Source organism: Chaetura pelagica, unplaced genomic scaffold (assembly GCF_000747805.2).
Source record: "Chaetura pelagica isolate M959 unplaced genomic scaffold, ChaPel_1.0 scaffold183, whole genome shotgun sequence".
In the NCBI taxonomy this organism is placed as follows: domain Eukaryota; kingdom Metazoa; phylum Chordata; class Aves; order Apodiformes; family Apodidae; genus Chaetura; species Chaetura pelagica.
In genome coordinates, this window is record NW_009952706.1 from 406,690 (window position 1) to 420,313 (window position 13,624).

Below are 13,624 nucleotides of genomic sequence, written 5' to 3' on the forward strand. Positions count from 1 at the left end.
GGGAAAGAGATATCTCCTCAGGTCCCTGGCACAGTTACCCAGGGAGATGCCCACCTATAAATCAAGAACCTAACCTGTGCAAGCCTTGCTCCTCTCACTCTGCTACTCCATGAGGAACCTGGGAATCCTGCTTACTCTGCTGAGCATGGTCAATGGGCTGGGCATGGTCCTGTGCCTCTGAGGAAGCATCTTAGTATGACTCAGCAATGAATTGAAGAGCACAGCACCACTTCTAGCCAGATGGTCCCCGTGACCCAGACACTCAGCTCTAGTGAGCAGGGGCAGAGCAGCCACGTATCATACTTACTTCCCGTTCCCATACTTGATCCGGATGTCTTTGCTCTTCTTCAGCTCTTTGCCATCTTTAAACCATTTGTAGGATGGCTGAGGGTTTCCAGCAGTCGCCTCACACTTCAGCGAAATCTTCTCACCAACATGAACGTTTGGGCTTTTCAGTTTCTTCAGCTTGGGAGGGACAGCTACAAAAAGAGAAATCAGACAATGTGAAACCCGCCTCCTCCAGAGGCTGCGCACGAGCGACGTGAGCCCTCCCAGCCCTGTCCTGAGCTGCCTGGGGACAGGAGAGCTGGAGAGGGGATGCCCCACTCCCCAGCCTCTGCAGCACAGGGCAGGGAAGGAGCACAGAGTCAGAAACATCTGAGTGGGGAACAAAGGAACCCGTGGGTCTGACTCGGCTCTTTTACCTGCTCGCCAAGGCCAGGCTTGACTCTCTGTTTTCCCCTCTTTATTCTGCCCTGGTGAGGCCACAGCTGGAATACTGCATCCAATTCTGGGCTCCCCAGTTCAGGAAGGATAAGAAACTACTGGAGAGAGCCCAGCACAGGCCACAAAGAAGATGAAGAGGCTGGAGCAGCAGCCCTGTGAAGAAAGGCTGAGAGAGCTGAGGCTGTTCAGCTTGAAGGAGCCTGAGGGGACATCTCATCAACACCTATAAACATCTACAGGGGGTGTCAGGCGGATGGGACTCTTTTCAGCAGCATCCAGTGACAGGACAATGGGCAATGGGCACAGGAGTTTCAAGTTAAATATAAGGAAAAACTTCTTTACTGTGAGGGTAACAGAGCCCTGGGACAGGCTGCCCAGAAAGGTTGTGGAGTCTCCTTCTCTGTCTTCCTATGGGATTGTAGGTGATGCTCCTTTAGCAGAGGGTTGGACTAGATCTTCAGAGGCCCCTTCCAACACCCACCACTTTGTGACATTGACTGTGTCTTCACTCCTGCAGGCAGGAGCCAGGGATCTCCTGCTGGTGCAGGGGCTGGCTCTGCTCTCCAGGCTCTCCCTGCAGGAAGCCAGGGATGCAGGAGCTCCAGCTTTTCAGATACTGTTTTTCCCTACTTCCTGCCCTTGCCACCAACGATTGCCAACATGGACATGTCCTCTGCCACCACAACAGCCACACTGCCAACCCCACAGTCCCAGGATTCTGGGGCAGAAGGAGCAGAGGCAGGACCCGGGGAGGGGTTCCCTGTCCCCCAGAAGTGTGTGCTGTGGATGGTCACAGCATGACAGTGTCAGCAGCACAGCAACAGCAACAGAGGAGGTTCCAGTAAAACCTGCACAAATAAAGGATAAGAAGGGGAGGAGCAGCTATTCTTCAGTTGCAGTCAGGAAAGTCAAAGAATAAAGCTGTTTAAATGGTGCCAGGACCTGTGCTGCCAGGCTGGGTCTGCACCTGAGCTTTCCTGGGTGTTTCAGAGAGGTGATTTTTATCATGCACCCAGAACATCAGGCAGAGAGGGAGACACTTCTTATCAATCTCTGCTAGGCTTCATATTAAACCTGGCAAGGAAGGATACACAGGCTTAGAATTTTCCTTCCAACTGGCAGCTCGTTTTGCTCCCTTTTTCATTCTAAGCATTATCCTTAAATACAAAAAAAGCAAATTGCTAGTTTTGCCTCAAGAATATTGGTAACAATGGTTTCCACTTGCCTGAGATGTGTTACAGATAAAGTATTTTTTTCCTGTCTAGTATGCACAAGCCATCTTTTAATTGCCTAGTGCATTCTGACCTTGCAATATGGAAGAGCAATCAAAGGCAGGGGAACAGGATGGGTTTCATTACTGCAACTGCTATTTTATAGACCTTTGGATGTCTCCACTCACTCTTCATGCCAAGCTAAGTTACTGTAGGTTGGTTTTATGTAAAGACTGCTTTCACTGGAGGTAATCTTATGCAAAATAGAAAGCACAGCAACCATCGGGCATATGGTCCCATGGTAGTATCCTCTGAAGACTCTCTTACTCCTTTGTTTTATCTGTGAGGGCTGGGAAGCTAAAATGCCCTTAATAGAAAGATACAAACATGGACAGAAATGGAACAGTTCAGAGTAACACAAATTGACATGGAGCTCCTGGAGAGAGTCCAGAGGATCCGAGGGCTGGAGCATCTCTCCTATGAATACAGGCTGAAAGAGTAGGGGCTGTTCAGTGCCTGAAGAGAATACAGGAAAGCTGGGGAGGGGCTTGTAGTGAGAGGACAAGAGGTAATGGATCAAAACTGGAAGAGGGGAGATTTAGGTTAGACATTAGGAGGAAACTCTTTGCTGTGAGGGTGGTGAGACCCTGGCCCAGGTTGCCCAGGGAAGCTGTGGCTGCCCCATCCCTGGCAGTGTTGAAGGGCAGGTTGGATGGGGCTTGGAGCAACCTGGGCTGGTGGGAGGTGTCCCTGCCCATGGCAGGGGGTTTGGAACTAGATGATCTTCAAGGTCCCTTCCAACCCAAACCATTGCATGATTCCATGAATTGTCTGGGCAAAGCTCACAGTGAAAAGCAAATCCAGAGATGTCTGCAACTGTGACAGGAGGGGTGGATGACACAGCCTCTCTGCTCCCCAGCATGCCAGACCTTCTGCTGACTCCAAGCTGCACAGCTACACTGGAACTAAGGCACAAAAGCAAACATAGGACCCAGGAGAGCAAAGGAAGCATGTTTAGCACACCAAGGAAAAAAGAACTAACCCCATCAAATATTCTCCCCCACTGTTACTTTTGCACACCCAAACCTGCTGCTGGATGGGGATGGGAATGGGGAGGGGGATAAGAATGGGGAAGGGGGGGATGGGGTGGGGAGGGCTGCATGGGTGCTAATGGGGTAGGGACATCACAAAACCAGGTTGGGTGTCTGCAGGCAACTCCTTCAGGCTGCACACTGACACCTTGCACCACTTCCCAGGTCATCATGCTTTGGCACAGATAGACACTTCTGAAGAAAAACTATCTCAGCTTTTCCCAAATGTCAAGAGTTCTGTGGAAATCCGAGGCATTCTGGGATTTGTGGAAACAGGATCCCTGATCCTTGCCTGGAAATGGGTCACCCAGAAGAGCAGGAAGGCATGAATGGAGGAGAGAGCTTGACTTTTCTCAGAATACTGTACACAGAGACCCAGAAAGGTAAACAGGACCTTGCTTTTATAGGGCTCATTTTTGGAAATAGAGAAATAGACTCTGTCAAATATTTATTCTGTCTGAAGGTGTGTGTTGGTTGGCTCCTACTGTACACTGAGGTCACCCTGTACTATGCCAACAGTATGCATGTGCCTTAAATACTGGGAAGGTCCTGACCTTGGCATTGCTGCATCTGCTCCATATTCTTTCCCGGCTTGCATTGTGCAGAATGAGGAAGCAGACAGCATGGCCTGGGAGAAAGATGTGTCATCCCTGCCCTTCTCCCCAGAAAAGGCTGGCAAGAACAGAGCAAAGCCTAGAAACATGGAGATCATTGCAGGAGAGGGCCAAGGACAAGCAAGAAACCTTCCAAGATCTCTATTCCCAGGTTCCTCTTCACCAACGTGAATCACATCTCACCCAAACCTCTCACCCCTGCTGCTCTTGGCTACCAGTTAAAAATGACATGACATGACATTCCTAACTAGGCAGGTCCAGAGAGACACATGCCAAGTGTGGCAGAGATGGAGCTGCTGCTCACACAGGGCTGGGGCTCTGCCTGCTTCCCACTCCTCCAGCAGAGGCTCCTGCCCAGGAAAAGGGAGGAGATGTTTTATCCCCAGCTTGTGTGTCTTCAAGTGTTCTTACTACAGGAAGGAGGTGCATCCAGCTCACAAGCCATGCTTCTTAGACTGTCATTGCCCAGTTGAATCAGACAGGCCAGTGAAAGGGGAATCCAACAGAGAAGTATTTTGGACTGTGCCTGGGAAAAGTGCTGTGCACAAAGAAACAGAGCTGTGCTCCCAGACACACAGCACCTCCCTGTGACACTGGTGCTTGGGCAGCAGTGTGGGCAGAGCCCCACGCAGCAGCCAGGGCTGAGCTCAGCCCAGTCCAAAGGGAAGCCCAGCCTTGGCCTGCTGGAAGGGCTGCTCTGGGCTGGAGAGCCTCTCTTCACAATTTCTGCATCTTTTAGAAAAACAAAGAAATCCTCATTTAGAGCCATTACCAGCTGATGAGTCTGCTTAATACCAGCCAAAGACCTTCCACTGTTTTTCATGCAGATTGTTTAAACTGCAGCCCTTATTCCTAGTCTGAATTTCTCTAATTTTGGCTTCCAGCCAAGAGATCTCTGCCTTTCTCGGGTAAATTTGAATCCCATCTACCAACCAGAAACCTCTTCCCTTTTTAAGTACTTGTTAACTATGAAAGAATCACCTTTCAACCTTCTCCATTAGTAAACTAAAGTAGCTTGAGAGACCAAAGCAGCACACATAGTGCTAGTACTGGATTATGTCAAAACCAAAGTTTTACATTTTGGTTCATTTTCAGCTTCAATATTGACTCATTTCCCACCTCTGCCCTGTCCAAATCAGAGAGCTGCAGCTCAGAGAGTTGCAAGCTTGGTTCAAATAGACATGAGGATTTTCAAAGTTCCCCTTTTCTTTAGTGCTCTGAATGTTGGGGGTCATTTTAATCTCTCCTTGTTTGGTACTTTTCCAAACAGGTTTGGAAGACAAAGTCACAGCTTCGAACATATCAAGGTAACCCCCTGTGTCTGGCAAATGGCCCCAGATATCTACCAAGCAGGGTCCAGGTCCTATTTCCTCACAGTTCCACCAGCTCCTGGCTTCCCAGCCTCCTCCACACAGGTTTCTGTTGCTCAGATGTTGCCAGAGCAGCTTTTGTCAGAGCCAAAACACCGAGCAAGGGCTACCCAAGTCACCTCACTGGTCTGCTGCAGTTTCAGCTCCTCACAGCCTGATTCTCCTAGCCCTGGTCTGCCAGCTCCTGGTCTCCTCCACAGCCAGTTTAGCAACACATACCCCTCAGCCACCACTGCCACTGGGTTCCCAAGAATGGGGAGGAGGTTTCTGGCTGTGCTTGTCTGACTAAGGCTACAGGCAGCTTCAAGCAATCATTTAGGAACCATATCTCTTGTCACCTTGCAATCCTGTCTGCCCCTCCTCTATCTGAATTTGAGTCTCCTCTCTGAGGGAATGAAGAACTACCAGCCTGAGGTGTTGGACAGAAAAGGCAGCTGCACTCCAGGTGATTTTTCTAACAGACAATGAGGTCAAGGGTATGTGGTGCTGCAGTAAGGAAGCTTTAATTCTGCTAGAGCTAAGACTAACAATCAGTACAGATTTTCTACACGTTTTTGCTCACTCCAAAGTCAGATGAAACCAAATCAACCATTAGATCCTAGCCTACATTAGTTGGAAGAGCTAAGTCTAAAACAGGCCAGGGCTGGAATCAACAAACATCCACAATTTCCTAACCCATTTCAAAAGTAATGTTTCACTGAGAGGCTTTTGCAGGAGTTTTGACTTCTGACAACAGTCCTGGTATCTACTGCCAATTTATCACTTTCTCATGGGCAGCAGAGGGTTACAAGAGTCTAAAAATTGAGCTCTAAATTGCACCATATGAGTTGTTTGAACATCCACCATAAAAGGACTCATACGTATACACTGCTTTAATGAATTAACTTCTGATTACATTTGATATGACATTGAAGTACCTTGATGATAACACCACCTCTTTTACTTCTAGTACCTGGAGTATGCCTGAAAGCACCTCAGAGCCTCCACTCAAAACATCATGAATCATGACCAGGCAGAGTGCCCAAGAAGAGCCCAACAATAGAGCAGTAACAAAACCACATCCCACCCACAAAGCATCCCACACAAACAAGCCCTCAGCAGCAGAAAGCGGAAACAAGCCATCCTGGGAAAGGTGCTCAGTGAACAACCAGCCACAAACACTGCTCCAAGAACTGGTCTTGCTTGCTCTGAGAGATCCTCCAGAGAGGACGATCTACAGACACGTCTGGGAACTCTGGGCAAGAGATGTCATGAGTAGACATGACTTATCTTCCTGGCCTTCCTCAGAAGACACAGTGCCAACCACTGGGGGTTCCCACACACACTGACTGGACATGGTGGTGGGGGGGCAATGTTTAAGGTAGGTGGATCTGGCAAACTTGGAGGACAGGGCCCTTCTGTGTCTCTCTGAGCAGCTAAGGAAGAAGGCAACTTAGCTTGAATTCTCATGGCCACATAAAAGAGAGACTGAAAAATGCTTTCTCACAGGAATGGCAGCAGATGCAAGGAGAGTTATGACCTACTCAGGTCACAGGTGATGCCTTGACATGCCTACATCAGAGCAAAGGCTTTCAGTACACTCCTCACACCCAACTGCAACCCTCAGGTCAGGACATTCCTCCTCTGCCAGAAGTGGAGGGAACCTGCACAGGTGATCTCTTGGAAATGAGCTGTGTTTCTCAGACTGCCCAAGCCATTGGGCCCATCTACAGATGCCAGGGCTTCCAGCTTCGGGGCTACTGTGCTAGGGGTGAAAGATGCAGGTCTTTTCAAGGATCTGTGCTCTCAGTTCTCAGTGGGGAAATATGGATCCCTAGAGGTTGCTACAGGCACAGTCCTCGAGGCTTCCAGGCTCCTTGCCATTGCAGTACAGTATTTGAAAGCATGACACCCACCCAAAGCACATCTCAAAGGCTGCTATTCCATAAGCTCCTTCTGGAGAGTCCCCATCACTTTGCTGCTCAAAGTCTCACCTGCAGGAGTATAGGCCTTCCCTATACACAGAGTACCTCAGATGGGTGAGTTTTTGTGTTCTCCCAGATGGTAAATTCCAGAATTCATGTTTCCATGGGAAATGTTCTGCAGACTTGACTTGCTCCAAATCCCAACACACACTTTTGCAAAAGGGCAACTTCTTGCCAGAGTTTTTCCCATTTTCCCATCTTACTTCTTGGCTAATGCATCTCTGCTGCTTTTGTTATCTTTGCTGCCTTTACTGCTGTTATCAGAGGTGATGATCCTTTGGCCTGTATCTGCTTTGGCCTTTATTTGACATAGAGACAAAACTGAATCCCAGCAGCACCAGCTCTTGCCTACCTCAACCCTTTGACCATTTCAATACTGACTGCACATGCCAACTTGTCAAAGAGGGACCTGCACTGAAGGAAACTCCCTCCAGCCATAAGGAATAGAAACATGGAGTTCACTGGAAAAGAAGATTTTCTTCACACCTTACATGTTCTGTTTGTTTGGCCTCCTTTTCTCTAGGTTTTTATACCCAGAGGGTGACACTGCAGTCCCTGCAGTGGGGTCTCTGAACAGAGTTCAGCTCTTTGGTGGCAGGGTCAGAAGAGCTCTGAGCTCCTCTGAGTCTGTGACCCTCCAATGCCCCTGAAGATAACAGGGCTGTATTTAACTAAAGCTGTATCTGAAACTCAAGAGGGAGAGATGAATATTCAATGGATGGACAGAACCTCCACCACCCACACAGTCCAGAGCCTGCAGAGAGAACCTTAATGTCAAACTGACACATCACTGTATCTCAGCCTCTGTCACAACCCACCAGTGGGTAACTGCAGGCTCCAAATTGAGAATATCAAATATACAAGAGTGTCTGCAACATGCTTTATGTTTTAGGCAACTTTTATTTCCAATATATTCAGAAAGGATGACCAGCTGTTGGTGGGACTGTCTTTGCACACTCACTCAGACCCCTGTGTCCTGGGCAGGGGTTCATGGCAGGTAAACCACCATGTCAAATCTAAATATTCAAGAGGCACAATTCTGCTGTGGCTGCTATTTAGGCCTTTTAATTAACACACAGCCATGTCTCTCTTACTGGATCTGTGATGGCAGAGACTTCACTGTGGGATCCAGCACTAGATGACGTGGGTCCCTTTGGGCATTTACACTTCACCTCCGTGGGTCTCTCTGTGCAGTAACTGCAAAGACAAAGGCTTCAGCAAGGGTTAGTAACACAAAGCTGTCCAAGGACACAGGAGATGTGCTCTGTGCCTAGCATGCCCCACACTGCTGTGCCTTCCCTGCAGAGCTACACCAGCAGGAGTCAGAGGAATCTTTATGCTCCTGGGAGAGAACACACTTTGAGAGCTGGAGACACCAGGTATGACAATGCAGGATCTATTCCTGCAGGTCCTAGAGGGTCTGCTGAGGACATCCACCCAGCTGACTCACAGAGAACAGAAAGTGATATGGAAAGGGCCCAGATGACTGGAAGTGTGAATATGCTGAAAAGACTGAGATCAGCAGTCCTGGCATTGTAAAGAAGTTTGGAAACCTTGCTGGAGCCAGAATGACTGCATCATTCCTCCCTATGTGCCCATAGCATCCCTACATACCAGTTCTTTTCCTTTAACTAGGTTCCTGTAGCCTTCTACCTCAGGAAGGAGAAATGGCTACAATAACAATCCACAGCACCATATTTATTTAAAACTGTGAGGTATAACAATCAGTATTTTCATGACAATTCCCACCAGTCAAAGAAAATTGGCTGGGAAGTCACAAGCATGTATGTGGATTTAGGTTTGTTCTCTACTGTGTCCCTCTGGCAGCTCAAACCACAGGAAAAGGTACTACCAAGCCAGCAAGTTCACTCTCCTCTTACAAATATTGGCTCCACCTATGTAAAAGAACAACTGAAAAATTCCTCCTCCCATGTCTTGCTTTTTTCCCACATTCAATATTCAGTTATTTCAAGTGAAAGTTTTTAAATTGGTGTATGATTTGGTCCAGATCTGTGGGCTGAAGTCTCAGCTCTACTGAAATCAATGAACATTTGGCCACTGGGTAAGGATGTGTTCCCAAGAGCCAGGCTTTCCACCCAAATTGTTAAGCCAGCTTGAGTGTGCTTTTATCACAAACTGGGCAGAAATGCTGCAGGTGCCCATGACATGGCCACTCCAATGCTCACCTACACAGCAACACAACAGCTACAAGGAATTCACATCCAAACACTCAATATTAAAATCCAGGGCTGAAATGCTTGAATTTGCCAAACCTAGTACTCTATGAACACTAGCTGGTTTGCAAACAATGTAATTGGAGTAGAATTGCTATTGTGTTTGTTTGTTTTGAATATATTTGGCCAGGAAGTTGTCCTGGAGGTATAGTTGAGCATAAGTGGTCTGGTGGAAAAATGTCATTCATTCTGTTCTTATTAAGACCAAAAACAATAGCCACACAAAGACAGCAGCGACAATTTCTGCCCTTCATGCCTCTAACAATGTGTTTTCAACCCTAAAGGCAACATCTTGTTTGTAGGCAATTGATTCTGGGATCATATTTTATATAATCAAATATATCTTTGAACAAAGATATGTTTTACGAACTGCTCAATTTCCAGATGACCTTGGAAACAACAATTCATAAAATATAGCTTTATCTCTATCTTCACAATCAGCTAGGAAACTGGCCCACCCAAACTCTGTGGACTGCCAGTCAAGACCCAGCCAGCAACAAATCACCCAGAGCATCCCAAACATTAAAATACATTAATTCTTTGTTTCAGCTCCTGAACACTAAGCACAAATTACTTGCACTAGTACTCTGGTAAAGACCAGGGTGGCATCCATCATCTTTCAGTCACCAAAGGAAAGTGTAACCCACACTCCAGGAGACAAAACAATCTAAGCTAGCAAAAAAAACTTGCTTCATTAAATGTTTATTATGAAATCTGTACAGAACAACATATATAGACCTGTTATGGTCATGGCGAAGCTGAAGGCCATGTTATAGGTTACAGGGAAGGATTTGCTCATGTAAAATGGCCATTAGTGGAAAATCAACAGTTCTAGAAAGAATCACAGGAGCACAAAATGTTAGGGGGTGGAAGGGACCTCTGAAGATCATCGAGTCCAACCCTCCTCTCACCAGAGCAGGACCAAAATTACAGCAGATCACTCAGAAAGGCATCCAGACAGGTCTTGAAACCCCCCAGAGAAAGAGACTCCCCAGCCTCTCTGGGCAGCCTGTCCCAGGGCTCTGACACCCTCACAGCAAAGAAGTTCTTCCTCATGTTGAGGTCGAACTCCCTGGACTCCAGTTTGAATCCATTGCCCCTTGTCCTGTCCCAGGGCACAAGTGAGAAGAGCTTGTCCTGCCTTCTTGCTGCCCTCATGTATGTATAGACATAAATTAGATCCCCCCTCAGTCTTCTCCTCTCCAGACTGAAGAGCCTCAGGTCTCTCAGCCTTTCCTCATCAGGCAGGTGTTCCAGTCCCTTCATCATCCTTGTAGCCTCCCTTGGACTCTCTCCAGTACATCCCTGTCCCTCTGGAGCTGGGGAGCCCAGAATTGGACACAACACTCCAAGTGAGATAAAAACCCCTACCCTATTTGGTGTTTTACAGTTCTATTGACCACATAAGTGTTTCTTCAAAATATAGGGGAAAAAAGATCTATTAAAGGGGAGCTGAAATTCTTTTAGCAGAGACTGGTTGCAGAGACAAGGGGACAGAAGACCCCATCAGGGACTGGTGGGAGCACTGCAGGTAAAACAAGAGTTGCAGCAATGCCACGGGTACAGAACAGCCCTGAACACCAGCCACCAAGTCCTTCAGATGAATCAGCAAGAAGGGCCACTACAAGCAAACCTTTCTCCCTCTCCCAGCTCCATCTTGTGCCCCGTGGGAAAGCAAAGGACCTGGGACGCACCCTTAGCTTTAGATAGCACAGCGCTTCTGGACATCTCTTCCTTCTTCTTTTAATGTATTGTATTTAAATAGAAGGAGGACAGGGCTGTGACATGAGGTCAGGGAGGCCATGAGCACAATCTGCCCAGCCCAGGCAAACCTCAGCTCAGGATCTGCCTCCTTCCCTCCCCAGCACACACACCGTGAGAGGCGGCTCCAACAAGTGTTTTTTAAACACGCTTAACATCTCAAGTAGGGGAAAATCAGCAAAACTTGGGATCAGTTTCAAAGTTAACTCCGGGTAGGCAGAGGTCAAGTGAAGGTCCCAGGTGGCAGCCCAGCTTGCAGTATTTTTTTTGCTATGTTGACCTCCCAGGAAGGCCTGGGACAGGGGATGTCCCGTGTGTTCCCATCCAGGTGGGAACGCGGCTCTGAACAAGCGTTTAAAGAATTAAAGAACTTTAATAACTGGACAAATAAATTTGATCAGCAATCTCTAACATCGAGGTGGGGAGATTTTTAACTGTTAACTTAGAAAATAATATTTGCTAGCATTCTATGACAAAAGCCAACTCCTTGCAGTCTTAATTACATTTGTTTTTTTTCCACGTCTCTGCTTACTTTGAAAGTTCACCATTGTCTCTGGTAGGGCTTTGACAAATCCACCAGAGGGTATTTCCAAAACAGAAAGTCATGTTTTTATCAGGATCTCCCCAGAAGAGACCCTGGGGCTTGCATTAAAGGCGTGTTTGTTCTCTGCAATATTATATTAGAAAGATTTAAAGTTTTTCTGTTAGGTCAAGAAATGCTTTAAAACACTAGTACCAGAAGAACCTTAAGACAGTGACCGCAGGTCTGGTTTTCATCCAAACACAGGAGAAGGAAAGAAAATACAGATCATCCCTAAGACAGCTTTTTCAGAGCAGCTAGATACATCCATTCCCAAATCCCGCCGAGTGTGGATGGAATTACCACCCTATACTAGAATACTCTCCCAGTGCCCAGGATGCTGCTGGCATCAAGCTGAGTTCTGCTCTCCTCCCACGCTGTGACCTCCCTGTTGGACCAGTGGGGCCCTCTGCCCAGGAGGACACAATCCACATGGAAGGGTTGGCTGCTCTCCGAGCTGGCCAACCAAGGGAGCACCCAAGCCCTGTGGAGAAGGGCCACCTCCTCCATGGGCTGCAGGGAAGCAGCTAGCTGTAAATTCCATTTGGGACTCTGGGCACTGCCCAGTGGAGACACTAACACAGCGTGTCTCCTGCCTTGTCCAGAGTGTGGCTTCCCAGCATTGTTCTGAATAGCTCTGGACCCCCACTGAAGCACAGTGATGGGTGGCTCGCACTGAAATGTCCCCCAACCAGGCTGATTTATGGCTGCCAGGAGTCTCAAGGATGTCAGCTCTTCCTGATTAATTTTTTTATCCTTATTTTCCCTTGTTTTATATTTGAATATTGCTTATTGCAATATTCTTCAGAACTATTCTCTGGAAAGCCATACTGGCTAATTTTTGGGTTGTAAATTGCTCATGAGCAGTTTGTGGCTTGTGTTTTAAAAAAATAAATAAATAAAAATAATCAAGCAACCCTGGATTATTTTGGTTGGATAAAGAGATTTTGTGGCCTTCATCAATTCTAGTCCCTGACAGCAGTGACAGAGCTCTTTATTATCACAAACATACAGTTGCAATTTTAAAATTTGCTTCCTGTGACTCTTAGTTGAAAGTTAATCAACAGTTTCTGCTTCCACAAACATTTCTGGCAGAAAGTTCACTTTATAGAATATTTGTGGGCAACAAGTAAGAAGGAAGGTACTGCAAATTTGAGTTTTTGATGTGAGCAAGCCCTTGCTGGCTGTCCAGCTGCTCCACTGAAGGATTTAGAGAAGAGCAGCAAAGGAAGGTGTGACACAAGTCATTTTCTAGGAGCTACTGCAGAATGCAAGCTACAAAACCCAAAGAGCAGTGATGCAGCAGTGACATGTGGGTGAAGAAAAGACAACAGGCAACATGGTGGTGGCCCAAAAATGGATGGGGATTGATTTATCTGCTTGATGTCTCCCTGTAGATCCCAAGGTGGGAACTTCGCCCAGACTGGCCAACAGATCCTGTGCAACAGAAACAACTTAAGGTGAAGAGCAGAGTTCTGAACAAAAGATGGTTGTTGAGCAAAAAGCTATTAATAGTGCTGGGTTTTGTCCCAGAAATGTTGCGTAAAGTGGGACAATTCACATCCCTTCTCTGTGCTTCCATTTCCTCTCTCAAATATCCCACTTAATATTTTTGGGGCAGGGACTGTCTCTTGTTATGACTCTGAGCTGTGAATAGCACAAGGGGAACAATGCTGCAGTCAGGACCTCTGGATGCCACCACAAATGCCAATTTTAAGCAGCAGTGACAACAAGCGGAAGGAGTTTGGGATCCAAGGAAGACCTGAGGAAAGACAGGGCAAAATGGGGGATTCATCTTGCGTTATAAGCATGGATGTCTCCCATAGAAGAGTGACAGGGAAAAGCAAGGAAGCAGTTGAGCTAGACAAGAAAGAAGAAAGCTCTTTGTCCAGAAACTCCAGCTTAAGCAAAATTCCTCCAGAGCTGCTCCTTCACTCCTTCATTCTCACTGACCCTCTCCTTCACTGTCTCCCCCAGCCATCCTTGAGTAACTCCATGCAGAGGAATGCAAGCACCCAAAAAAGGGATGTTCAGGAGTCTGAGACGTGGCAAGAAAAACCTGATGGAAAGAGT

General features: G+C 47.2%; 1 protein-coding gene across 1 annotated transcript in view; it reads right to left on the reverse strand.

Annotated features, from left to right (window-relative positions):
- Positions 1-13,624, reverse strand: part of NRG2 (neuregulin 2) — a 184,945-nt gene that overhangs the window by 71,705 nt on the left and 99,616 nt on the right. Inside the window, exon 3 of the mRNA XM_009994223.1 lies at positions 308-479. Coding sequence (XP_009992525.1) covers positions 308-479 — 172 coding nt within the window. The remainder of the gene's footprint in view (positions 1-307; positions 480-13,624) is intronic.